The sequence below is a fragment of the Diadema setosum genome, chromosome 18, assembly GCF_964275005.1.
Source record: "Diadema setosum chromosome 18, eeDiaSeto1, whole genome shotgun sequence".
NCBI classification, from domain to species: Eukaryota; Metazoa; Echinodermata; class Echinoidea; order Diadematoida; family Diadematidae; genus Diadema; species Diadema setosum.
Window position 1 is genome coordinate 6,687,206 of NC_092702.1, and position 27,537 is coordinate 6,714,742.

Sequence of the window (27,537 nt, forward strand, 5' to 3'; positions counted from 1 at the left end):
GTTGAACATGCATAACTCATGATGATACCTTGAGTTACTTTTGAGATATGGAGGAAAAAGTGCAATTCAGCACTTTCACTTGACCTTTGACCTTTTGACCTTGACCTTTTGGCAAGAAACTTCCCACAGAATATATATTGGGTAATACATGTATACATCAAGTTAAAAAAAAAACCCTTCATTCATTGCATAAATATAGGGAAAGTAGTGATATTTTGAGTTGACCTTGACCTATGACCCCCTGACCTTTGACCCACGACCCCCAACTTCCCTAGATAATCACTGCCCATCGGTACAAGCATATATACTAAATTCCATGAAGATACCTTGAACCATTTGAAAAATGTCATGTTTTTGAAACTTGAAAAATTTCATGTTTTTCTCCAGATATGGAGAAAAACATGAAATTTCATTTTTTTCACAAAATAACCTGTGACCTTTGACCTTTGACCCTGCGACCCTAAAATCCACACAAAGTATTATCCCCCAAGGATATACCATCATACCAAGTTTGATGTAAAACCACCACACGGTTCTTGAGATATCGACAAAAACAAAACGGGACGGACGGACGTACGGACGGACGGACGGACGGACGGACGGACGGACGGACGACCCGAAAACATAATGCCTCCGGCTACTTCGTTGCGGAGGCATAAAAATACAAAACGCAAAAAAAAAACAAAAAACAAACAAACTACAGCTAGATGTATCGGCAGACATCAGTAGGCTCTTGCAAAATATTTCATTACATTGTTCAAAGATTTAGGAGTGATCCCTGAGGTCACTCCAAAATGAGTGAAAATGAACATTATCACTCAAAATTCACTCCAATTTCACTCTAAATTCACTCTTTTTTGTATTCGCTCCTTTAAGAGTGAATATTTTCACTCGATTTTTTTTTTTTTTTTTTAGAGAGAGTATGTAGCACAGGAGTGTAGTAACATTAGTAGAGCATTTTGTGATACCCCTATATATATATATATATATATATATATATATATATATATATATATATATATATAATTTTTTCGTGTAATTAATGATTTGTTTAACCCCTAATTTGGGGGGAAATGGGACATCAAGCGCTGAGAAATGAGACAACCTGGAGAGAAATTAGATAACCATCATGACCAAAGTAGGATTTACATGTGCTGCAGGGAGAAATGTAACACTATGCCCTATTAAATTTCTCCCAGTGATAACAAAAAAACAGTAAAAGATCCCTGCCAATTTTTCATACCTGCATGTCTGTTATCAAGCAATTTTATTTTCAGAAGTTTGTACATTTATTAAAATACCTATTAACATAGTATAGGACCTACGAGATCTAAGTTTGATATTTTACTGACAAGATACCTGTAGAGCTGTATGGTAGTCAATATGTCCTTTTCAGGTGTACCGAGGCTCATACTGATATAATTGGATTGTTGACTTGCCGACCATTTTCAACTTATATACATGAGTTTATATTTCTCCCCGTGTCCCATTTCTCTCCGGTCTCCCCCGTGCTTTAATTATTTCAGGAAAATGCACGAAAAGCGCGTATTGCTAGAAAGGTGTCAGAAGCATGAAGGAAAATAAAATCTCTGTCACTTTTACCTCGTCATCTTGCATTTCTACGACTAACAATTTTTATCAATGACATTTTTATCTCTGGCATTATGACCACTGACATTTCGACCACTGACAACTTTACCTCTGACATTTGTACCACTGTCTTAATTATTTACCTCTGCCATTATTACATCTGACATTTTCACCTCTGCCATTTTTACCTCTGCCATTTTTACCACTGCCATTTTTATCTATGCCATTATTACACCGAATTGAACATACCTCCTTGATCATACCATAAACTAGTAGTACCTCCCGTGTTACCAGTGTGTGCGCGATTGATGAGGAAGTGGGGGTGGGGTGCGCGACATGACGCGTGCATGAACAATCGAAAATGAGAGAGTGGTTGGATCCATATAGCGTGCACTCTATATAAGGAAAAATTGCCCTATCAAAATGGCGGTGGTAGCAAGTTTTGGTGGCTGCGTATTTCCTGGGTGAACACGCATTCCACTATGTTTTAGTTCGGTGGACAGTCCACGCATCGCGCGAGTCCACAAATTGCTGCCCCCGAAAAAAAGGGGGGTCTCTCCTTATACTACACGCCCTCAACGACGGTACTTCCGCGTGATGCTAGCAGCTAGTACATAGTAAGCACGCCGAATATGAAGGCAGTCCAGGCAGTGGACTATACGGGGGCTTGCATGAAGACGTCAACATTGGCCAATGGGTGTCACGCTCAAGATGATAATGTCATAAAGATTTATGACAGCCTCTACTGTTGAATTTTCTAGTCATAAGAGTCGAAACTATGCGTGAAATTGTACTTGATCACAGGCGCGCCGGAAGCAGTTTTGGATTGGGGGGGGGGGGGGGGCAAATATTGGAGGGGGCTCACGATAGACCATACATATGTTACACAATACACACACACACACACACACATATATCTATATATATGTATATGTATATATATATATATATATATATATATATATATATATATATATATATATGTAAAGTGGCGTACGGTGGGTCGAAACATTGGGGGTGGGCACCTTGTGGAAAAGTGATTTTGACGGTACGTGTGTATGCATGTGCGTGTGTGCGTGCGCAATAATGGGACTACAATACATTACGGAATGTGATACATTCAACAACGCAGTCATTGAGCAACATTGTAAGTTTTCCTTACATGGATTATGGAATGACGGTGTGAAACGACAAATTATATACTGTCAGCAACATCAGGAGAATTGCATAACAATAAAATGCGAGCGAGCGGAGCGAGAGAGCTTGAAAATTTTGACATTTTACAGTCCCAAAACTGCTGTTTGTAGCTATATCTTTCGCTTTGGAAACTAAGGGGGGCATCGGGCGCAACTGCTGGCTATTACTGGCGGCAACATTAGGAGAATGGCATAACCATTCAATGCGAGCGAGCGAAGCGAGGGAGCTTGAAAATTTTGACATTCTACAGTCCCAAAACTGGCGTTTGTAGCTATATCTTTTGCTTTGGAAATTAATGGGGGCGCATCGGGCGCAACTGCTGGCAATTACTGGCAGCAACATTAGGAGAATGGCATAACCATTCAATGCGAGCGAGCGAAGCGAGCGAGCTTGAAAATTTTGACATTCTACAGTCCCGAAACTGGCGTTTGTAGCTATATCTTTCGCTTTGGAAATTAATGGGGGCGCATCGGGCGCAACTGCTGGCAATTACTGGCTGCAACATTAGGAGAATGGCATAATGATTCAATGCCAGCAGGCGAAGCGAGCGAGCTTAAAAATTTTGACATTCTACAGTCCAAAAACTGCCGTTGTAGCTATGTTTTTCGCTTTGGAAATTAAGAGGGAGGCGCACCGGGCTCAACTGCTGGCAATTACTTGTTGCAACGTTAGGAAAATGGCATAACGAATAAATTTGACGATTAATTTTGACATTTTACAGTCCCCAAACAGCCGTTTGTAAAGCTCTCTCTCTCTCTCTCTCTCTCTCTCTCTCTCTCTCTCTCTCTCTCTCTATCTATATATATATATATATATATATATATATATATATATATAGCTTTGGAAATTAAGGGGGGGGGGGCGGCCCAGGCGCAACTGCTGGCAATTACTGGCAGCAACATTAGGAGAATGGCATAGCGATTGAATGCGAGCGAGCAGAGCGAGCGAGCTTGAAAATTTTGACATTTTACATTCCAAAAACTGCCGTTTGTAGCTATGGTTTTTTTTTCGCGTTTATTCATTTATATACATATCTATCTTATTTTATCTATTTTTATTTATTTGTTTATTTATTTATTTATTTTTTTATCAAAAAAGCACTTCCGGCGCCTATGCTTGATCACCAGCTGCGACGAGTAAACCCTGAGCTGAGCGAAGGCCACTCGTGAGAAAAAGTCTCATTTTATTTGCGTACTAAAGGTACCTTAGTTCCGTCATACTGTTGTAGTGTACTGTATAGCTATAGTTCGATAATTTCATTGTCATACTCCGAAGTTTTGCCATCTGGAACTGTGGTGAACGTTCCTTTGCTATTCTGTGGCATACTGAAGCGCAATATGTCTTTAGTAGACACAAATCTTCTGATAGCATGTATATGTTCTGCTGTCGCGGTTGTAGCTGCCGTCTTGCTGTTTTTCATTAGACAGAAAAAGGGTAAATATGAACGATGAAGGTCTACATGCTTGACCAGTCCCATATGTTCAAAAGCATGCTGGGTGATCATGTGTGAAGAGATGCCTGTGGTTCTAATCGAACACGGCGCCGAGCGCTGTAACTAGTAGTAGGCCTACCGTACTAGGCGAGTATTAGTAACATACTAACACGGTAAGTGTTGGTACTGTTGGGGTCGCTTGTGCGGTTAATGTGGTTCTAACGTTAGGCCCACCCACTGGACCTGACCTAGACTAGACTCTAGGACCTACCACTTTTTGATTAAATAAATTTACCTTGTGTTGTATCTTAGAAAATATTCCTCAGTTTCATCTTAAGTTCATTCCACTCAAGGCAGAAAATACCGCAGATTCGTATATCCCAGGCTCAGGAGTCAGATTGCTGACTTGTCGTACCGTACACGCGGAATTCTCGACAGTAGACGCAAGTGACATTTTTTACTCTGCACTGGTACTGGTGCAAGCTCATCATTTTAATTGACTGTCTGTTTTCCCTTTGAAAAGCAAAAACAGAGCAAAATGAAACACTTGCCATTATGGCATTAAGAACACTGACACTGGAGTGACAGTGACACTAGTGACAGTCAACACAGGGATCTCCAACCATGAAAACCATACCATGATCTCTTTTTTCTAAGTCAGAGTCTATTTCTTCTTCTTCTTTTAGGGCAATCTGCCCCCTTAGATCTTGAAGATAATTGCAGATGTCAGCCAGTTTTGTAAGTGTTGACCTCTTCACCAGGATTTCATTATATAGAATTCTATGCAATTTACATGAGAGGTAAAGTTGGTTCTTTTTTTTTTGTGCATAGCAAAGTCTAGCCACAGCCTATGAAAAGCAATTCTGATAGCATTGACCACTTGAACAATGCTCATCCAAAATGTAGATACTCGTGCATATGACACAACTGTGAAGAAACTGAAAGCAATATTATGCATGCTTTTGAAAACCATAATTATGATTAGTGTTTAGTGAACTGGTTCATGGATGGATTCATCGTATTTACAGATGCAGCAGATAAGCCAAGGAGACCACGCCCGGTGGCTGCTCGGGCTAGAGATGATGGACCTCCTGTCCGGGGGAGGCAGAGGAGAGGAGTGAGAGAGAGGATGCAGCAGGCTAGACAGGAGGAGGAGAGTGAGGAAGATATAGGTGAGTACATCAGAAGATATAGGTGAGAACATCGGAAGATATAGTACTTATTAGTAGGTAAGTACATCGGAAGATATAAGTGAATACATCGGAAGATATACAGTAGGTGAGTACATCAGAAGATATAGGTGAGTACATCGGAAGATATAGGTGAGTACATCAAAAGATATAGGTGAATACATCGGAAGATATAGGTGAGTACATCGGAAGCTATGCCTCAAAGAAATGTGTCCCCTAATTGTCCATCTACCCTTTCACTTTAAGATTCTTAAAGGGGAATTCCAGATCAGATAACAGATTAATCTGAAAAGAAAGATTAAAATCAGACAGGAACAATAGTGAAAATTTTATCAAAATTTGATAAAGATTAAGGAAGTTATGAATTTAAGACAAAAAAGATTGTAACTTCTGTGGCTGAAATGTTTTACAGGTTGCCTGCAGAAGGGAAAATAGAATATTTCTTTTCAAAGGTATTTGAACCTTCTGTAAAAACTCAAGCAACTGCATTTCTCTTGCATAATGTACCCATTGCCTTTTCAACTTAATTACTTAATTATGATGGTGATAATTGTCTTATGCTATTGAATGTCTTGATCTAGACAGGGATTAATAAGAGGTGTGAGAGATGCTGAATATTTTTTGTCTTACTGATATTTCTCACTTTGTAATTTTTCTTTCAGAGGAGTGGATGCAGGATGATGATGAATCAGAAGAAAACAGGGATTCGGGAAAGAAGATCGGTGCAAAGAAAGCAAGAAAGTTAGAAATGAAAGCAGAGAGGCAGAGAGAGCGTGAGGTAGCATTCTTGAAAATATTCTTTTTTGTCTATCTGGTTGAGTTTTGTGGTTGTGCAATAAGAGTGGTGTCATGAAATTAACAATATCTTTCTTAGTGAAATCAGTTCCTTGACTTGAGGAAATTAGTGGCAGCAAATAGGGTTGTAAGGATAATAGTTGATAGGAAAATTTTGTTGTGATTTTTGTTCTTGTTTTGTTTTGTTGAGGATTAATGAAGTAATCACCACACATTGAAAATTTTACCCACAGTGTTTCTACTCTGGCATGCTGAATTTATTCTCATTATCCTGTAGAATTACTTTCCTTGTCACAATGGCCAACAGACTATTTCAGTGTTGTACCACAATATGGTATTACCTATACTTCTTTTAATAGACAGTTTGTAAGAAAGTCTGTATGACTAATCAGTTAATGGTGTTGCTGTCACAAGTGAACTGATCACCTTCACCGTTTTGTTACAGATAATCATCACATGAAAAGTGTGAAGATGTGTAGGAATGATCACAGAATTTCTATCCAACCCTTCCCCTGTACTCTTACAAGTGCTAGAGATCGTGTTTGGTTCGAGGTCAAAAGCCAAAACTACTGTGGGGGGCAAAACCTGCAAAAGTCATGGGTTTATGTGTTTTGTTATGTTTTTGGTAAGAGCCAAAAGTGTGGCTCGGCAGGTAGCTCCACCCTCCCCCCACCCCAAGCCATGGTTAAGATGAATTGTCCATTGCAAATATGAAACTAATCTAGTCTGAGCTGACTGTTGTGCTATGTTGAGACCTGTCTCTCATGAAATTAAAGGACAAGTTCACCTTCATTATCATAAGGATTAAGAGAATGCAGCAATAATAGTAGAACACATCAGTGAAAGTTTGAGGAAAATTGGACAATCAATGCAAAAGTTATGAATTTTTAAAACTTTTGTGTTGGAACCGCTGGATGAGGAGACTACTAAGGCTTGTGATGTCAAATGAGTACAACAGTATAAAGAAAATGTAAAGAAAATGCAACATATTTTCACTTTTTTCGCATAATAAAAGAGAACTTGCCTCTTTCTAAAGGCAATGGGAATAATATTAACTATAACATATGTCAGTAACGAGTCAAGGGAATGTGTACTTTTTTCAAAAGATGACATTTTGTGAAATTCTCTTTATATTTTCCTTATATTGTTGTACGCATGTGACATCATACACTGCAGTAGTCTTCTCATCCAGCGGTGACTGCACAAAAACGTCAAAAATTCATAACTTTTGAACGGATTGTCCGATTTTCCTCAAACTTTCAATGACGTGTTCTACTAATATTGCTACATTCTCTCAATCCTTATGTTAATGAAGGTGAACTTGTCCTTTAACTACATGTATTATGAATGATTCACCATTAACTTGTCTTTGCCATTCCTTGACATCTGTAGCTGATGCTGCAAGAGAGAGAAGAAAGCAGAGCAAGGCGGGAGATGATGGAAGAACAGAGAAAGAAAGAGGCTGAGAAGGAAAAGGAAGAGGAAGCAAAGAGGGTAAGTGTTTGCAGGTGGCAAGATACAGTGAGATACACACTATTCCATGCACTGCTCAAGAAGATTATCTTCTGTAGATATAAGAGCGCCCTCTGGTGTGCTCAAAAGAACATTCTAGCAGTTAGCCCTTTCATTTGCTTGAAATGCCAAGAGGCCTCATGTCTATAGATTGAGGCAATGTAAATAATCACTGTGGATTATGCATCACCCTGTTTTGTTGCCACAGTCTTTAGGTTACGCTATATCTGCCAGCATGTTAGTTGCTATTCTTTCTCACAGAGTTTCTGTGTGGTGAGCCAATAGGCAACCAATTTTGCAACTGAGAGCTAAAGAAACTGGAAATGAAAGTATTTTTTCATAATTCTCATGCCATTGATAAATATCATCTCTTAACTTTGTTCATGTTTTGGCTGTACAAAAAACAACAAAAAACACCCAGCATGTTTTAATGTCTGCTGCAGGTAATTTGTGATACACTGTACTGATAATGTTTACAGGAGACTTGTGTTTCAATGTCTGCTATAGATGATGTGATAGATTGATTGTCTTCCAACCAGTCTTGTATTGCTTTACAAAAAATAATGTGTAGTGGTTATTTGTATTACCATTTCTGCCATAATTACTGCATTCATTCTTTCCACTGTTCTTGTAATTTTTTCCTTTGCTCTCCCATTCTTGTGAGTATTATCTTATAATCATGATTATCATGATTTTTTCTTTTGTACCATTTTTTTTTATCAGTAATACTACTTTACTGCTAATGTTACCACTACTGCTACTACTACTACAACTACTGCCATTATGACTACTACTTAAAATGCTATTTTTCTGCTTCTCTAACTTAAATCAAGGTTATTGTTATCTCATCTTCATCAATGTGTATCCTTTGTTTCCCCGTGCTCTGTATCCTGCAGGAAGAAGAAGAGCGGTTGAAGAAAGAAGAGCAAGAGAAGAGAGAGCACGAGGAATACCTCAAGCTGAAAGAAAGTTTTGTGGTTGAGGAGGAAGGCCATACTCAGGTGCTGTCTGAACATGAGGTGAGTGCAGCTTGCATCATTTCCATCATTTCAGTGTGATAGGATTTTCTGCACAACATAAGATTATTTCTGAACTGAATGCAAGTGGGATATGCACAGGTCTTTCTATGACTTTTTTGTTTCAACTGATTGACAAATTGCCGTACATCGACGTAAATGAGCACAGAATTGATCTGTGTTTTAGTAGTATCCATGATAAGAAATCATGGGCATACACACTCGAGCAGGATTCAAACCTATGACCTCCTGATCACCGGACAGGCGTCATCTCCACTAGACCACCGAGCTTTCATCCGACAGCAAGTGTTGGTCCTAGTCCTTATAGCATGCAGCGGGTACTGCGTAATTATTCAAATTAATGAAATTCTTCCATCGAGGTTTTTTCATTACAACTAACTGGCAAATTGCCCTACTACATCGACGAAAGCTCAGTGGTCTAGTGGAGATGACGCCTGTCCGGTGATCAGGAGGTCGTAGGTTCGAATCCTGCTCGAGTATGTACGCCCATGATTTTTTTTATCATGGCTACTACTAAAACACTGATCAATTCAGTGCTTATTTATGTTTGCTAGTGTGTTGATGTAGGGCAATTTGTCAGTCAGTTGCAATGAAAACACCTCGACGGAAGAATTTCATGAATTTGACTTTGTTGTTGTTGTTGTTGTTGTTGTAAAAACAAATATACCATAACTGATGATATGTTACAAAGTGCTTAGAGCGGCATGACATAGTAGGAAAGTACTGAGAAAGAAACATCCGTGAGGAATTTAAAGGTTTTGCTTAAAAAATGATCCTCTATCTTGTCAAAAGTAATTTGAAAAAGTATCTGGTGACACACATTTTAAGGAAATTTTGGAAATGAGAAACAATGGATTCATGATCAACCTATGCACAGGAGGTTGAAGTGGTACACAGAGGATTAAAGTCTTGTGTACATTTCCCCTCCATCCCAAGACTCTTTTTTGAAGAGAAAGACCATACAATGTCTCTATTCATTACCACTGTTTAAATTTCTCCCACTGATGATCAATCCAGCTAAGAGACATAGGGCGGGGACTGAGAGGGGTGTATGCAAGAAATGCAATAAAAATGAAATGAAACAAAACAAAATAAAATATATGATATAATAAAATATAATATGATTTGATATATGATATGATATGGTATGATACGATCTATATGATGTAATATAATGTAATATAATATAATAATTACAATATAATGTAATAATGATATAATGTAATGTAATGTAATGTTATACAAATGATGCACAGGATAGAGTGCGTTAGTGGAGATGTAGCGCACTCGAGGGTATTTACAATTGTGAAACATGCACGAGGCGAAGCCGAGTGCATGTTGCACTACATTGTAAATACCCGAGAGTGAGCTGCATCTCCACTAACGCCACGAAATAATCCTGTGCATCATTTGTTTTATAAAATGGGTCGAAAACTAACAGCATTTTTCACGTACCTTTGTGGATCAAGATGTCCGAAGATGTTCGTCCCAAACATTTACGCACGTCGCACTCGGAAATCCCGTACACATATAAGTACTGTACGTATAAGAGTATACGTACGCCACACATGTTATGCGCACAAGAAAGGCCGGCCGGCAGCCCGAACTAGAAGTTGTTTACAGGATTGACAGCGCGTATAGTAGCGCGCGACGCACTTGTAACAACTGATTGAGTGCGCACTGCTAGTGCAAACATGGTGACGTCGGCCGTGCATGTTAGTGAGAAATTAATACAAGCACACGTGACTCATTTCAGCGCTTCCAATTGGCTACATTCTTGAACCCATTTTATAAAATATGATATTATATGATATAATACAATAAAATATTGGTACTTATACAATGCCCTTACAAGCAATAAAGATGTATCACAGCACTTTACAAAATAATATCACACAAGTAAGAATCACACTTACCGTGATTACCAGACTTATCTGTGCATGTAATGTAATATGTCCAGTTCAAAAAGTACTAGAATGCTTTGTGATTATTTCCAGATTTTTATGAACACAGATTAACAAGAACTTGGATATGGCACTGTGGATATGCATGAATTTGGCTAAGTTAAATGAAAGTTCTAAACCAGTTAAAAGTGGGCCTGGAAAAAAAAAATCATTTTACAAGAAAAACTGTGAAATTTGATCAAAACTGAATTAAAAGGAAATTATTTACAGGAACATGTTAAAAAACTTCACAGTTTCATAAATGCCAATTTTTCCCAACTTTTGATCAAATTTTCACTACTCTGCTTGTGCATTTATACTCCCTTTTTTCACAATAACTCATAACTGGTCTTGAATCCCCTGTAAGGATACACTATGAATGCTTCTGACTCATGTGATGCTGTTACAAAATGTATTTTTAACCAGGAATTATTGAACAAAGCCCCCCAAAGGTGATAACAGTACAGTCACTATATCTACCTTAATGAGCATTGATAAAACCTGGCATATTGCTGAGTAAGAACTTGAAGGAAGTAAAAAGTTTATGGACTTAACAACCGTCCTTAGGGGATTCAACTGACAGATTACAGTGAATATTATATGTGACAGTTTAAATCTGTATCACACTGTATTTGAATATCCTTCCATCCATGATAGTATCAATTAGCATATCACATGAGTGTTGGACGGGACAGTTTAAGTCTCTTGTCACTTTTGTTCTTTATGCTGTAGTCCCAATCACTACTAGAAGAGTTTATCAACTACATCAAGAACATGAAGGTTGTGCTGTTAGAGGACTTAGGAGCTCAGTTCAACATTAGGACACAGGTAAGACAAGTTTTGTTGTCGACAGCACATTCTTATTAAGGGATGAGTATGGTGAGATGTGATAGGATGATTCTTGTTTCTGGGTGTTTCAAGACCCCCAGTCCAAATGCACTTTTGACTATTAATTATTAAAGATGGACTGTATAGTTCAGGATGGATTATGCAATGCAATATTCAGTTTGTAGAATCATTGAGCAGGGTTGTTGGTGGTTATAGTTAATTTTTCTGGTCAATCTTTGTGGTTAATATCTTTTTTTAATGATTTTTGTTAATCTATTAGATAGTTAGTTTTGATTGATTTCATGGTAATGATTCAGTATGTCAAGATGTATCATTACATCCATTTGATTGGATCCCTCTATTATGCAGTCACTTAACCCTTTGAGGACAGGCTGATTTTGCTACAACACACATTTCCCATGGAGCCCTGCCTGAGTATACTCGGGACTCGTCCTCAACGGGTTAATGGAGGCAGAGTGCGTGTGTAAATGTGTGTGTGCCTAGAAGTATGAATGCTGTACGTGTCTGATCTGGTTTATGTGTGCAATGTATGTGTGTGCCAGTGATGTCATTGAAAAGTCTATGTCAGAGATGTGTGACATCAGCAAAGACATCATTTAAGTTGTTGATATGAATATCACATCGTCTCATGTAAGGCCGAAACCTAACACTAGAGGCAATGCCTCTGAGTGAAATTTTGAGTCACATTAAAAAAAAAAGTATTTAAAGGCAAAACGTATGTGATGTGTAGAATCCCCCCCCCCCCCCATGCATCACCTATTCTGCCATCCTAATGCTAACCCTGTTGTTACAGCAGTTTCAAATGTATTATATGTGATGAAGGGCTACCTTTTGGAGCAGTGATTTAAAAAATGTTCAAGATATCTCATTTCATGCATATGTGCATTTCTGTTGTACCACAAAATATCGTAACATATATTTTTTTTGCAATAAAGCCTAAGATATAAGGAGATAAACAGTATTTTTCTCAGTAAACCGGAACTGTAGACGGTTTAGTCGGGAAACACTTTTATTATAACTATTGTTCACATTTTGTATTTTTTAGCAATACCTATCATCGATTTTACTGATTCAGATTTTTACAGTGGTTGTGTCTATCCCTAACTCACATTTCAGAACTAGTGTAAAGCACTAAAGCTGGGTTTTTGTTTCATCTGCAAAATATGGTAAATCATTCCTTAAATGGATTGTATAGTATTGGTTGAGGTGAGAATTTAGCATTTAACTTTTTGTGAAATATATTTAGAAACCACTTCATGAAATGTTAAGAAGTCTACAATTCAAAGTTTATTTCATGAAAATTGGTTCTGAAACGGCTGAGCTGTCCAAAAACAGAGTAAAACAAAGAGATCCTAACAAAAGATGGATCCTACCATTTATTAGTACAGTATTGCTTGTTTTGGATATCTGAGCCATTTCAAAACCAATTTTCGTCAGATAAACTTTGTATTCCTCTTGGAATTATATGCTCTTTCATATCTTATAAGAGGTTTCTCATTATAAAAAAAAAAAAAAAAAAAAAAATCAAAAAACTTTGGAAACCTCAAACCCCATCTCAACCGAAACTGTACGATTCCTTTAATCAGAACCAGTCCCACTCTTCTCAGCCATGGTCTGTACATATCCTGAACTAGAGAGGGTGCTGTTGTTTATCTTCACACTATTCTTAGATGGAAGGAGCACAAATCTGAAACTGCAGTTCTGACTTCATGTGTGCAGTAAGGGGAACAAACTGCTTCTTGAAAAGAGAGTACATGTAGTACTAAGAGGCATTTCAGGGTAGTCTTCCTCAGGAGGATACTTACGACCAAAGCTCACCTGAAAAAAGTATTTGGGATAAATCTACATAGCACAAATAATTCTGACTTGTAGATGTTTGCTCAAAGAAGAGACAGTGCATGGAAACAATGAAACAAAAAAGACTTAGCCATGTGAAAGTTATGTTTGCGTGTCTATGTAAGCATTGATCAGTGTGATTCTGAAAAAGAAAAAGATGAATCTTTAAAGAAGAATGCAAAGGTGTGAATGATAATGATAAAAATCTCTTATTAAAGAGAACAACGAGTAATGAAGTCTGCTATGTTGATGTGAAAATCATGGCATGGTAGTGCTGAATGTGGAACATCTGTGCACATCACTTTGATATGCTGAGCTGTTTGTGTATGTGTGTGTTTCTTTTTTTAATGATAATGATAATGAATAACACTTATATAGTGCTTAATACCAATGTTTCTAAGCACATTAATACAGAAAAAAAAAAATTGAAGTAAGATATAGCATTCTGTACATATTGTCGGTCTTATGCCAAAAGGGCCTTAAACCATTTCCACTGTTATGCCAAAAGGCCCTTAATGCTATAGACTTTGTACACTATTAGTGCCCTTTTGGCATAACAGGGGAAGTCCTTTAAGGTCCTTTTGGCATGAGGCCAATGATATGATGTAACAACTACAACAACAACAAAAATTAGGATTAGTAAATAGATAAGTTTTCAGCATGATTTGAACTTATCAACACTTTCACATTACGAATATAGAGAGGGATTTTTTTCCAAAGAGATGGGGAAATAACAGAAAAAGCCCTATCACCATAACGGGTACGGGTGCGGGGACTATTGTGTGTGTGTGTGTGTGTGTGTGTGTGTGTGTGTGTGTGCATTTATGTTCAAATATCTGTACAGTTGAAGGGTGTTGCTTTGTTTGCTGTTAGACGTGACAACTCTTTAAAGCCAACTTGAAAGGAAGGATCTCTTTTTTTAATACCAGAACATAGTAGCACATCTTACTTTCACAAAGCTGATCATAGTACAATAACATCTCAACAAGCAATTTCAAAGTATTGTAATATCATATGATTCCAAATTCCAAAGAGAGCCTTTTATCTGAAAGAAGTCATGAGCATTTGAGAAGAAAGAAATATGAATGAATTTCAAGAAAATGCTGTTTCTGGCTGCTAATCCGCCGCCCACTCTAGGCTTTGACTTTAGCACATGCTAATCCAACACCAGTTGTTATGTCGAGAGGAACTTTGGTGCAAACGTATACTGTTAACCTTTATATTCTATTTTTTTTTCTTTTCTTTGTTTGAAAAAGTGTTCCGATTCCATGACTACGTCTACGTCTACGAAGATACTCAGCAGGATCCATAAGTCAGGATGTAGTGCTAAGAAATTGAACTTAGGTGCTCATTTGCAGTGCATGCTTGTTGGTGCATTAAAAATATATGGTGCGAGTAAAAATCCAGTTCCTCAGTCTAGATGCCGAGTGGAAGAGCTCCCTTGAAGACCTCCGATGAAGTGGCTTCAAGGGCGTTTTTAGGAAGCTCATTCCAAGCAGTTACTGTGCGCGGAAAAAATGAGTTCGGATAGAGTTGGGTCCGGTAGGACCCATACACTATACATACGTATGTGTGGTCTTTAGACTTAATTTAGTGTTTATCAAAAAGAAAGAGAGAAGAAAATGTATTGTACTTCATATATTATGCTTTAAAGGGATCGTATAGTTTTGATTGAGACCTGGCTTCAGGTTTCTAAATTTCTTGATGCGATGTGAAACCTTTTATGAAATAAGAAAGGGCATGTGATTCCAAGAGGAATTCATCGTTTATTTGATTAAAATTGGTTTTGAAATGGCTTAGATTTCCAAAACAAGCAACATACTAATACATGACCCATCTTTTATTAGGATCATTTTGTTTTACTTTGTTTTTGGATAAATCTGAGCCATTTCAAAACCGATTTTCATCAAATAAACTTTGAATTCCTCTTGGAATGGTACGCTCTGTAACGTTCATAAGTGGTTTCTAAACATCTTGCAAAATGTTAAAAGCTCAATCCTCATCCCCACCAATACTGTGCCATCCCTTTACAACATTTGAAAAGGATTTTGAAAAGGATTTTACTTAATTTTGAAAATGCTGCCATTGTTTCAAAATCAGTTTTAAGAGCAGTACCAGCAAATATCTCTTTGTACAACCTGTACAACTGTACATTCTGGCTTCAGGTCTCTACTAATTGTGTTCATCTTAGAGGTAAAATGTACATTGTTCTACATGTAATCTAATACATGTACATTTATGTATTGTATCTATAATGCATATCTTATAGGCAGGGTGAGAATAGGACAGTGAGCCCGTGAAAGGAAGAAGGAATTGCGAGAAAATAATTGGTGGTAGATGTCAATGTTGTTGTTGATTTAAAGAAAGAAAGAAGAGAGAGAGAAAAATGGGGCCCTATACAAATAATTTGCCCCAGACAGCACTTAACATGAAACAAACATTATAAATCTTGGAGAGATATAAACAAGATGTCAATGGTGAGAGAGAGAGAGAGATCTTCGATCTAGACAGAGATAAAAGAGAACTGATGGAAAATTAAGGGCAAGTCAGGTGATGGAGATATCTATATATGTATATGTATATATATATATATATATATATATATGTGTGTGTGTGTGTGTGTGTGTACACTATTTATTATCATTATATAATTATTATTATGGGAGATATGAGAAAGGAAGGAGAAAACGGTGCGTAGTGCGTAGCTTTGACATCATTATTCCTCTCACTGTTCCTCCTTTTCGGAAAAGTTGTTGAAAAGTTGGTCTCCGCCGGGAATCGAACCCGGGTCTTTGGCATGGAATGCCGACGCCTTAAACCGCTCGACCACGGAGACGTCATAGCGGTTCAGGCAGACCCAAGCTCAATTATCCGACGACCCAACCCTTCAGCCCTTTATGCGCATGTTCCTTTTTGGGGCAAGGAGTGTGTATGTGTATATATATAATATAACACAGAGAAAGGGAAAGTACAGAAATGAGCTACAAGAAGAGAAGTGATTGGAAATGAAGGGCCAAACACAAATTAGAAAGAAACCGATTAGGGAAAGAGAGAAATAGTGAGGAGGAGTATATGTTCAGTGACCTCTTGTTTGCTTAGGTTCCTGGTAGAAGGCGCAGAATGAAAAAAAAAAAAAACAAACAAACAAAAACATGAAATGGCCCGGGGCAATGCGGAGGAGGGCAATATTGCACAGAAAGTTGGGTAAACTGATTTTAACGGGAGGAGACGTTGCCGCAACATCGAGAAGAGCAGTGAGAACAAGGGCCACTTGTGTGTAAGGAACAGAAACCTCTTCTTGATCACGACACCCACTCAAATAATTACCATTGGCTGCATAACAAGCCACGTGTATCATTTCCCTACTTTCAGAGTCTGTGTCTCTTGTAACCAGGGGAATGGATGGGTTTGTGGTGGGGGATATGGGGGGGGGGGGGGGTCCGGGGTTGACCTCCAATACTTTCTCATTTTTCTGTATATATATGAGTATAAAAAAAAAAAAAAGTTGATGTGGGTCAAGCAATCAAAATGATATCAAGCCCTGTCTGTGCTTACCAGCCACCCCGATCGTACACCCAAGACAGGCTGTCGCCCCAAGCGGTGGTGCGGGGAGACTTGGGGCGTTGCCATGGTTACCTCCCACTTGATGTTGGGTAGTGTCGAGATGCATTTTGCATGCTTGTCTGATGAGGCAAGCACTTTGAGATGAGCACCCAGTAATCCATAAGTGCATGTAAAGGTAGAGTAATACACATTTTATGTGCCCCCTTGGGAACGTGGAGACATGTCATGGTATTCAATAAGATCTGACAAATAAGGGGAAAAGGGATATCATTACTTTCGTAGTAGCTGCTGCAATGATTTTGTCATTTTCTTTCCCCTTTACGTGGAATTTGACGGGGGTCAACATGAAATACTTTAGTAGTACTTGTGAGGAACCTTTCCTTTCACACCTTTTTTTTTCTTTTATTGTTAAGCAATTATCTTAGCTGACTAGATTTTAAGTTGATTTTTTTTTTATTTACTAGTAATCCCCAAATTTCTTCTTAGATCACATTTGAAATAGTTATAGAAGGATTCAGTATACCTCATTTTTTGATAATCTGGTTTTGTTTTAGATGATATGCAGTTGATACCCTTACGTCATGTATATAGGCCTAATATCGAGAAGTACAAGCTATACAATGTATATGTATATATACTCGAGAAACACATCCCGTAGTATATTTCTTTTCTGTAAATAATATTGGACTACATGTATAAGTGTGTAAGTGCATTGACGGTATTATAACAGGAAAGTGATTTATGGAATGTGATAAGGAGGGGATAACATTTTCAGGCGCCACTAGCGTTTGTTCGTAGACGCTTGGCTTCCAGAGCGCGAGAGGTGACCGATGCGATCACAATTCTAACGTTTGTGGCAGCACCTTATAGATGAACTGGCTAGCGCAGTCGTTATCAAACAAGGAAAATTTCATTTAATTCTCTTCGGTATCTAAAACGGATATAGATTGCTTTTATTCCGGGCATTCTAGATATTATTGCCCCTCAGGATCTCTTCTCTGTGCTATTACCCTCGGAGCAACTCCTCGGGTCATAGCATGGAATTGAGATCCCTCGGGCGGGGCAATTGTTATCGGCAATGCCCTGAAAAGCAGTCCTTAATGTGTATTTTCAAGCGTACGCTCGCGGTGGTTGTAACTGGGTACATGAGGGGCCAGCGATATATCGCTCTACGTTACATCGATTGCGTCGAGTGATATATCGTTACAGAGCGTCACACAGAGCGTCATCCCAGCAGAAGATTGCTTAAGGCTGTCCTTTTGTGAAGTCGATAGGAACTTTTGAGATGAAAATAGTTGTAGTAAATGTCTATGACTGGTGTATCCGTCATGATTATAGCTGAGACAAAGTCCTTATCCGACGGCACCCTTTAAAAGTATAGTGAACAAGCCTATTTCTCCAAGGAAAATTGAACTCCTTGCGGTGGAAAATAATCATAAATATCAATGTATCGACTTCATGCTAATTGTTTTTTTTTTTCAGTTACGTCAGCAAATAGTTATATTACAGATTCTACTGGAAGAGAGACCAGTCAAGCCACTTGCGAGAGCCAAGACCCGTACAACCGCGGAAGGACATTTTTAGATCCGTCTGAATTTCTTAACTTTCATACACCTTTGGATTACCAATCTTTGGTACCACCATTTGGTAGCAAAATCACAACGAATCCGCAGAGCGCCGTCCAAAGAAATTTATGCATCAACACATTTCGCACAGATAAAAAAGAAATGATAAAAATAATAATGAGAGATGTAACATGTTATTTTCGTTGTATTGATAAAATGGATCGATTCGTCCTGAGGCAACATAAGATATCATGTGTAGATGTGCACCGCTCGTAGATAATAAAAAAAAAAAATAATCCGACATGATTAAATCTCGACTTTTAAAGGGATGGTACAGTATTGGTGGAGATGAGAAATGGGCTTTTAACCTTTTGCGAGATACCAAGAAAACACTTATGATATAGTACAGAGCATATAATACATGTACCACTTTAAGATGAATTCAAAGTTTATTTGATGAAAATCTGGTTTGGAATGACTGAAACATCCTGAAACAAAGTAAAACAAAGCGATCGTAATAAAGTGTGGGCCCCACACTTAATTAGAATCGCTCATTTTTGGATATCTCAACAATTTTAAAACCAACATTTTCATCAAATAAAAGTTGAATTCCTCATAGAATTACATGCTCTTTCATATTTCACAAGAGGTTTCTCATTATCTCACAAAAAAAAAAGGTCTCAATCAAAATTATACGATTCCTTTAAGGGAAAGGTCGTCATCAATAGGATTTGACAGTAGGCCGTTTCAAACCTGAATGGGATGGTATAGTATTGGTAGAGATAAGAATTGGGATTTTAAGTTTTTGCGAGATACCAAGAAACCACTTATGACATAGTGTAGACCATACCCATTCTAATAGGAATTCAACGTTTATTTGATAAAAAATCTGTTTTGGAATGACTGAGACATCCATAAACAAAGTAAAACAAAGCGATCGTAATAAAAGGTGGGACGCTCTGTTTTTGATATCTCAGCCATTTCAAAACCAATTTTCATCAAATAAACGTTGAATTCCTCTGGAATTACATGTTCTTTCATATTTCATTAAAGGTTTCTCATTATCTCACCAAAAATGTTAGAAACATGAAGTTAGGTCTCAACCAAAACTATATTTACGATCCCTTTAACCTCCTCTCTAGGAAGAGCTCGATGAGAACTGGATATGTTTGCATGAGGGAGAAACATATTGCCTTATAAGGCTTGAAAAGGCAAGAGAAACGAGCAAAAAAAAAAAAAAAAAACCACAAATATTTTGACTCTTGATAGTCAAATCATGTGGCAGTTTGATCTACAATGTGGCACATTTTGCCGCCATCAGTAATTATCAGATGGCGTTTATGGAAATTGAGAGGAATTTCGAGGGGTTGAAAAAAAAAGAGGGAGTGGGGGCGAAAATACATTATGTAGACAGATATCCTTTCTGAGATGACTTAGCAGTGATCTCTCATACAGAAATAATATTGGTTCCGTGAGTATGATACCATATCATTAACATACACAGCTTTGGTGAATGCAGGCATGGGACCTTTGGCATAATACTGTTCAGTTTGTTCATCTTCTATCTTATTAGCTCTCTTTTTTTCCTTATAAAACATGTTTTCTCCCTCGGATATTAATAATTCTATGTACAATGTATACGTAATTTTAATACTTCTTTTATAATCATTATAGTAAGCTGTGTGTGTGTGTGTGTGTGTTGTATCTGGCACGATTGTGTTCCTTTATTATTGATACGAGATAAGTTACTGAATGCATCACTTTTATCTACTTGAATCCCTGAAGTAAAAAACAAAAAACAAAAAAACACCACATCTTTTTCTGACTTCAGGGATTCAAGTAGATAAAAGTAATGCATTCAGTAATTTATCCTGTATCAATAATAAAGGAACACAATCGTACCATACAATACACACACACCTTACAAGATGAAAGGACTAACAATCTCGCCATTTTGAATAACTGTACTGACTAAACAAACAAGCGTAACGTAGGTTTGATGGGCTCATGAGATTAGCGTTGTCCTCTTTCACCAAACATTGCCAGAAAACGAAACTGAGGGAAAGAAATAGAATATGCCTTGTAAGCCAGTACCGTCCATTTCTTCTATATTCATACGCAAGAATCATGACGTCAAATGCCGTATAATGATGTGTGGTGTATAGTGCTTCCCATTATCCATCACGAACTCCTTTTTTTTTTTCAGTAATAATTTGGGACTGTGATGTAAATGATACAGCCTATCTCTGTGGATATGCTTTTAATCTTCGTGGGAGGCGCACTGAGGCGGGGGGGGGGGGGGGGGGGGGAGAAAATCACCCGTGGCATTCATGTGCGTGACATTCACAGCTAACGTGTTGCGTAGGCCGGACACAGACAGCTGCCCTGCTGAGGGATGAGTGTTCCTTTCTCAGGAGGCCGAGCACAGTTTGAAATTAATGCATAATGTAAGTGTGTCCAGGATAAGCGGCATTACTGTGGGGAAAGGTGGGCGATTATCGTTTCTTCTTACATTAACTGACAAAAGATGGGAGGTGTCCTTTTCTTTTTTGTGTCTCCGCCACGAAGTCTCGCCTGAGGCATTATGTTTTCGGGTTGTCCGTCCGTCCGTCGTATAAAGTTCCGTCCGTAATCAATTTAGTGGACAGCGGAACTTAAAAACCGTTCGAGGTATCCTAATGAAACTTGGCATATGTATGTATGAGTGGACGCAGTTGTGCCTATCAATTTTTGGGTGCACATGCTCAAGATCAAAGGTCGAGGTCAAATTCTTAAGTTTTTATTTCTTATCCATTTCTATGCAGTGCCGGAAGGTATTCCCTTAAAACCTAGTGTGTACAAGTATTACCAGGTAAAGATTTTCAAAAGTCAAGGGTGAAAGTTCAGATTAAAATGCTAAATTTCTGTTGTAATTGCACTTCTTATCCATACCTTGGGAGATTACTCATTGCATACACGAGTCATGATTAAACTAGGTATACATGTATTTCTGCACCATGATTTTGGCCATGGGGTCAAAGGTCAAGTGAAAAAGTTAATGTTCAAATGTTACGCTTTTTCGTCATTTCTCGAAAATAGCTTGAAATATTGTCAAGAAAATGGATGTTATCAGTAGTAGTGATTGAAGAATTGCGGGCCATGAGATCGAAGGGCAAGGATGAAGTAAAAATACTAAAATTTCCGAATACCATGCTCTCTTAAACAATTTCACCATGCATCCAAATGAACCGAGTTCAATTAAAGTTAACACTTAACACATTTGTGACAAATATGCCGTTTCATTTTTTTTTTTTTTTTTTGCCAATTGTGTGAAACTGTTTTCTCATATTGTCAAGATACTCTAGACCTATAAGCCAGTTCGGAGTTCCACTATGCGCATGAGCAGAAACAAGGTCATTCGGACCAACGTGCATGTTGGTTTTTAAATTCACTCGGATAAGCGTCTGTGATGTAATGATTATTCATATAATCCTTATAAATGCCGCTTGCCAGCACATCCACCTGACAGCAAAAGTGGTATTTGGCAATATCAATAGAAAGAGGTTGTTAATACATTCAACGCAAAATAATGAAATGGATGCTTTCCCATGTGCTACTTGACGGATCATTCTGGTCATCTGGTGTATACAAGTTCATTCTTTGTTTGAAGAGGATCAATGAATTCCATAAATTGTTACGTAAAGCTTATGCATTATGTCGCTCTCAAAACGAATGAAGTGCCCCTAACCGACTGAGAAAAAAGAAAGGTCATTCGGACCAATGTGCCCATGAGCTAACTCCGAACTGGCTTATTGGGAAAACCATGCATTATGACGGAGGTACCAGTCGCCTGAGCAACATTTCTAGTTTTTACTTTTATATGGCATTTATTGGTCTTTTGACATATATTTCCAAGAATACACATCACATTAGTATACATCAATGATAAGCTTGATTATGTTGGTGTAAAAACCCAGAGATGCTTGATACCTATCGGCGTATAGAGGGGGAACGGACTTTGAGTGCTGAGAGCAAACTTCTTCTGAACAACATAGTCATAATATTATATCCATGTAATATTATTGGCTCTCTATACTTTTCACTATATTTCTTTAATGTAAAAATAGTTTGAGAGACTAACTAAACTAAAAAAGAATTGGTACAAAAGAGTGAGAATGGAGACGTAACTTGATAGTTGAACGTAGCCACGAAAAGTCATACGAAGATGCGACGTTCATGTATTGCCGTTAGATTTCTGGAGTCGATGATTACCAAAGAATTCAGGTTGCCTGCTCCGTTGTCCGTTGCGTTTCTGAATCAGATGTATATGAAAGCATAATGCAATTTTGATTCACGTCCAAGCTGAAGGCCAAGATCAAACCGAGCCCGAGCTCAACCATAAGCACGAAAAGAGAATGAAAGAGAGGGAGGGAGGGAGAGTGAAAGAACAAGACACTGCCTGGGCAGGAAGATTGGAGCGAAAGTTGACTAGATTAAAGGGATGGTACAGTATTGGTGGAGATGAGAATTGGGCTTTTAACCTTTTGCGAGATACCAAGAAAACACTTATATGATATAGTACAGAGCATACATGTACCACTTTAAGATGAATTCAAAGTTTATTTGATGAAAAATCGGGTTTGCAATGACTGAAACATCAAAAAAAAAAAAAGTAAAACAAAGCGATCGTAATAAAATGTGGGTCCCACGCTTAATAGAATGGCTCTGTTTTGAATATCTCAGCCATTTCAAAGCCAATTTTCATCAAATAAGCGTTGAATTCTTCATGGAATTACATGCTCTTTCATGTTTCATAAGAGGTTTCTCATTATCTCACACACAAAAAAAAAAAAATGTTAGAAACCTGAAGTTAGGTCTCAACCAAAACTATACGATCCCTTTAACATTCGCTTTCTGCGATCTTTGTATCCCAGCTGTGAAATGCTTGCTAATCAAGCGTGGAAGATTCAAGGTTGCGGGCAGAATATTATCTGCAACATACAATATACAATATTATATTCTGCAGCTTGGATAAGGAGTTATTATTTCCTTAAGACACACACATGTTTCTCGCTCCCTCTTTCTCTCTCTCTTTCTGTCTCTGTCTCTGTCTCTGTCTCTCTCTCTCTGTCTGTCTGTCTCTGTCTTTCCGTCTGTCCGTCTCTCTCTTTTCTCGAATATTATATGCCTATGTGCATCAGAAAGCATTGTAAGGACAGAATTTAAAAAAAAAAAGACATTTGAATGTTAGAGCATGTATACATTGAGACTGCAATGATAGTACACTTTAATTATGACAAGAGGAAAACGTGGTTAGACGAAGCATTTGCAATGCCTTTCCACATAATTTATTCATCAAAAAATGCCTAAATCAGTCCTATAATAGCAAGTTGTTCGTTTGTGAAGGTTCGAAGGTTTACATGTACACTGTATTAATTTGGTGTGTAGGATAGGTGGGAAGATGATGAAACATGAAGACACACGACGTACATTGTACATTGATACCTCTTTTGAACTCGTCTTCCCTTGGCGCAGTTACGATTGGCAGGACTCGCTGTGATAGCACTGTACAAAATGTTATAGTACAAAAAAGTATAGCAAAGACTAGAATTCCAATGAATTACTCTCGACGTGTAAGCGCGGGTATTGTCATTGATTGCGAACACTGTGATACTGTTAATATTATACAGTGTAGTTCATCTCCACAATAAACCCATTCATGTGACGTAATGACAATGGTTTCAATGTGAGGATGGTCTTCAGTGCGTTTGTGATTCTGTGTGAGTGTACACGTCTGTGTGGGTGTGTGAGTGTGTATACGTATGTATGTATGTATGTATGTATGTATGTATGTATGTATTCATCCGTGTGTTTCCCTCTATGCAAAATGATGCTATGTGAATGTCAAAGCGATTCTGTATCCTCTTTAGTTTTTCTGCCCCACCCAATGATGGTCAAACATTTTGGAGGAAAAGCTATGATTTACGATTATAAAAGTAATGTACCATGCTATGTCATTATTGTTGTTATTTTTTCTGTTTTCCTATATATAGAAAAAATATTGAAGTGGATAGGGGAAGTGTAATTGTGGAAAAGTAGAGCTCAGTTCAGCTTCTGATGTTTTTGTTCATGTTTTGGGAATCGGTGGATAATAGGAGGATTTTTCGCATAAAGGCAGACCGCACCAAACTAATATGTGGTTTATTTGTTTTTCCATGCGTTAAAAATAAACACCGAAGGGAAAGCATTGGAAAGAGAATATGACAAATGGATTACAATCTGTCGTATATATTTCTCTCTCTGTCTCCCCACGTATAGGAGGCCATTAACCGCGTGCAGGAATTACAAGAACAGGGCCGCCTTACGGGGGTCATTGACGACCGAGGCAAGTTTATCTATATCTCGCAGGAGGAGCTGGATGCGGTGGCCAAGTTCATCCGGCAGCGGGGTAGGGTTTCCATTGCCGAGCTGGCTGAAGCAAGCAATCAACTCATTTCGCTCAGCCCGGAGAACGAGGACGTGTACCAGAGCAAGCTTATGAGCCAAGCCGTGTAGCTTCGCGACAACGCCTGAACACTTATACAGAGACATAATTTGAGAATCTGTGATAAAAAAAGACATAATTTCATTAACCATATCTTCTGGATGCTTTTATCAAATTAGTATTTGCATTGGAGATCGCTGTCTTGTACTTTCTCCCTCGGTCTTCCTTTTCTCGTGATTTCGGGAGGGTATGGTTCATAATGTATTTCTGTGTTGATAAACGTTTCCATTCGTCATAACTTGATACATGTATAACTTGTCCTTCAATCATTATTTTCTCTTTTTTCCCCCTCCGTGTAAGAGTCTTTATTCATCGTTTTAAAGGTACTAGCCCACATTTGCAAACCCACGAAAATCAAAACTGCATAAAACAGGTCCAATATGACTTCAAGTACAAGTTATAACAGTAACATACCTCACCTGTTGCTCTTTGTCTATACCATTCGATAAAAGAGAGAAAATCATCTTTTTAAAATCAATTTTCAAACCGGGTCAACCCGACCCAATATCGAATTGCGAGCGCGGGCTAGCTACGTACATTAACTTACACATGTATCGCATGCATGTAGTATGTGCATGGACCGGAGCTAGCGAGCGTTTTTATACGCATGCATACGGTGCATTTTCATTTATTTTTATGAAAGTAATGGACTAATTGGAACGAAATTTTGCACAGGTGTTACTGCAATCATACCCAAACTCCATGCTAACTATGAGACCAATTGCTGCAGGTTTACAAATGTGGGCTAATACCTTTAAGTTTCTGTTGGGTCTGCTAATAGCGAGCTTTAGATCTGCGACGCTCAAGCTTTCATGACGCGCCTTCTTCCTTCCTTCCTGCTTTTTCCTTCCTCATCCTCCTTCCCGTCTCGCGCATGTGCAGAACAGCATTTTGGGGTCAAATGATGTGTTTTTGTTTTTGTTTTTTGGTACCCAGGGATACCAAATAGAAATCCGCTTTATTTAACCCTAACCATGCAGGCCTTGATTTTTGGCCTGTTCTGTGGCCGGGAGAGGGTTGTGTCAACCCCCCCCCCCCCCCAATCTCGGCCATCGATCGCGCAATCGCCCTGAAAATTGGCGCATACATTACCTGTTGCGTAATCACCCAGACTATCGAAGAAAAATTATATTTTTCATTTTTTTTTATATTTCATATCAATTAATTTGCGTGAAATCATAAATTATGCTCTAATTCAAAGCTAATCGCATCCTAATTTTGGTGACATTATTCTTGTAGCATTCCTAACAATGTGCTTGAAATGAATCTGGTATAAAAATTAATTTCTTATGTATTCTATTGTTTTATGAATTTCTTATGTATTTCCTTGTTTTTCGACCTTTTTTTCGGGTTTTTTTCACAAAATTTATTACAGAACCTATCTTGAGCAAAGTTATGCTAACATTAATTGATTTCAGCCATTGAAAGTGAAAATAATCATATCTTTTTAATAAGGTGAGAAAACTCTATTTGCATAGACTTTGTACACAAAATCAAATTTTTGAGCAATTTTCGGTCTGACAAGCATGTATACAAGGTCATGCAGCGTCGTAACGGTACGTCCAATTTTCGCGAAAATGGTGTCATAAGATGTGCGAGACTTGAAAGTGAAAAGTCAGTGAGCGGCGCGGTCAAAAAAAAAAAAAAAAAAAAAACATTCGCGCGGCAGAATGGTCGCGGAAAATGTCGGGGGGGGGGGGGGTTGATTCAACCCCAACTTCCCCGCCCTTTTAGGGTTAAAGCATTGTACCCTGTGTTGGAAAAAAAAAAAAATGGGTGGCAGTACATTCTAATATCTTTTGAAAATTCTGTTGCTCAGCAATTCAGCAGCATCATAATATCAGTACTTATCTCATACACTGCACCAGGCATCTCGGTGTCACACACAGACAACTGCACTGCACTGTATGCATTCCATTGTAGGGCAGGTTAGTGTTCAAAATGATCGCATGAATTACTGTTAAAATTGTAATGACGCGTTTTGAAAAAGTTGTTAAAAAGTTTCATAATTATTGTTAACTTCATAACAGGGCTGAATTAGCACTGGGATCATTATCCGACAGCTACATTTTGACCTCCATGATGAGAGTGTGTAAATATACATGCTCCGAACACGATATGGCGCCGTTAAACATGGTACCCCGGGGCGGGGTACCTCGTGGTACATTAATAGCTGCGTCCTAGCATGAATAGCGCCGCAGATCTTAAGCTCGCTACAATGAGTCATGGGAAGACAACCCATTGCGAGGTAGTCAATATTATCTCCATGCCAAGCAATGTGAAACAAAGAAAGAAAAGAGGCCGGCAGTCAAATAAAGTGTCTCGTTTTTAACTGTTACTACGTGTCTATTTCAGTCATTTTAGTTGTCAGTGCTTTTTAAATTGTTCCGAGTATAGCAACAATGCGTTGTACACCACCTATCTTACAAGCCCAGAGGTAAATGAGTTAAACGAGCGGCTATTCATCTAAGCACTCGCAGAGCGCAAACGTTTACCAAGGCAAA

General features: G+C 38.2%; 1 protein-coding gene across 1 annotated transcript; it reads left to right on the forward strand.

Annotated features, from left to right (window-relative positions):
• The first annotated feature begins 4,069 nt into the window (after positions 1-4,069).
• On the forward strand, positions 4,070-27,371 carry LOC140241649 (DDRGK domain-containing protein 1-like). Its single transcript, XM_072321391.1, has 7 exons — positions 4,070-4,221; positions 5,248-5,391; positions 6,072-6,187; positions 7,597-7,698; positions 8,613-8,735; positions 11,429-11,524; positions 24,808-27,371. Exons 1-7 carry the CDS (start codon positions 4,125-4,127, stop codon positions 25,042-25,044), a joined length of 915 nt encoding a protein of 304 aa, XP_072177492.1. The 5' UTR covers positions 4,070-4,124; the 3' UTR covers positions 25,045-27,371.
• Positions 27,372-27,537: the final 166 nt, after the last annotated feature.

Bases quoted from the DNA above. Each gene is read 5' to 3' on its own strand.
- LOC140241649 (XM_072321391.1), top strand. From the start codon at position 4,125: ATGTCTTTAGTAGACACAAATCTTCTGATAGCATGTATATGTTCTGCT. The intron at 5,392-6,071 runs GTGAGTACATCA...TTTTTCTTTCAG, and splicing joins GGAGAGTGAGGAAGATATAG to AGGAGTGGATGCAGGATGAT. The intron at 7,699-8,612 runs GTAAGTGTTTGC...TGTATCCTGCAG, and splicing joins AGGAAGAGGAAGCAAAGAGG to GAAGAAGAAGAGCGGTTGAA.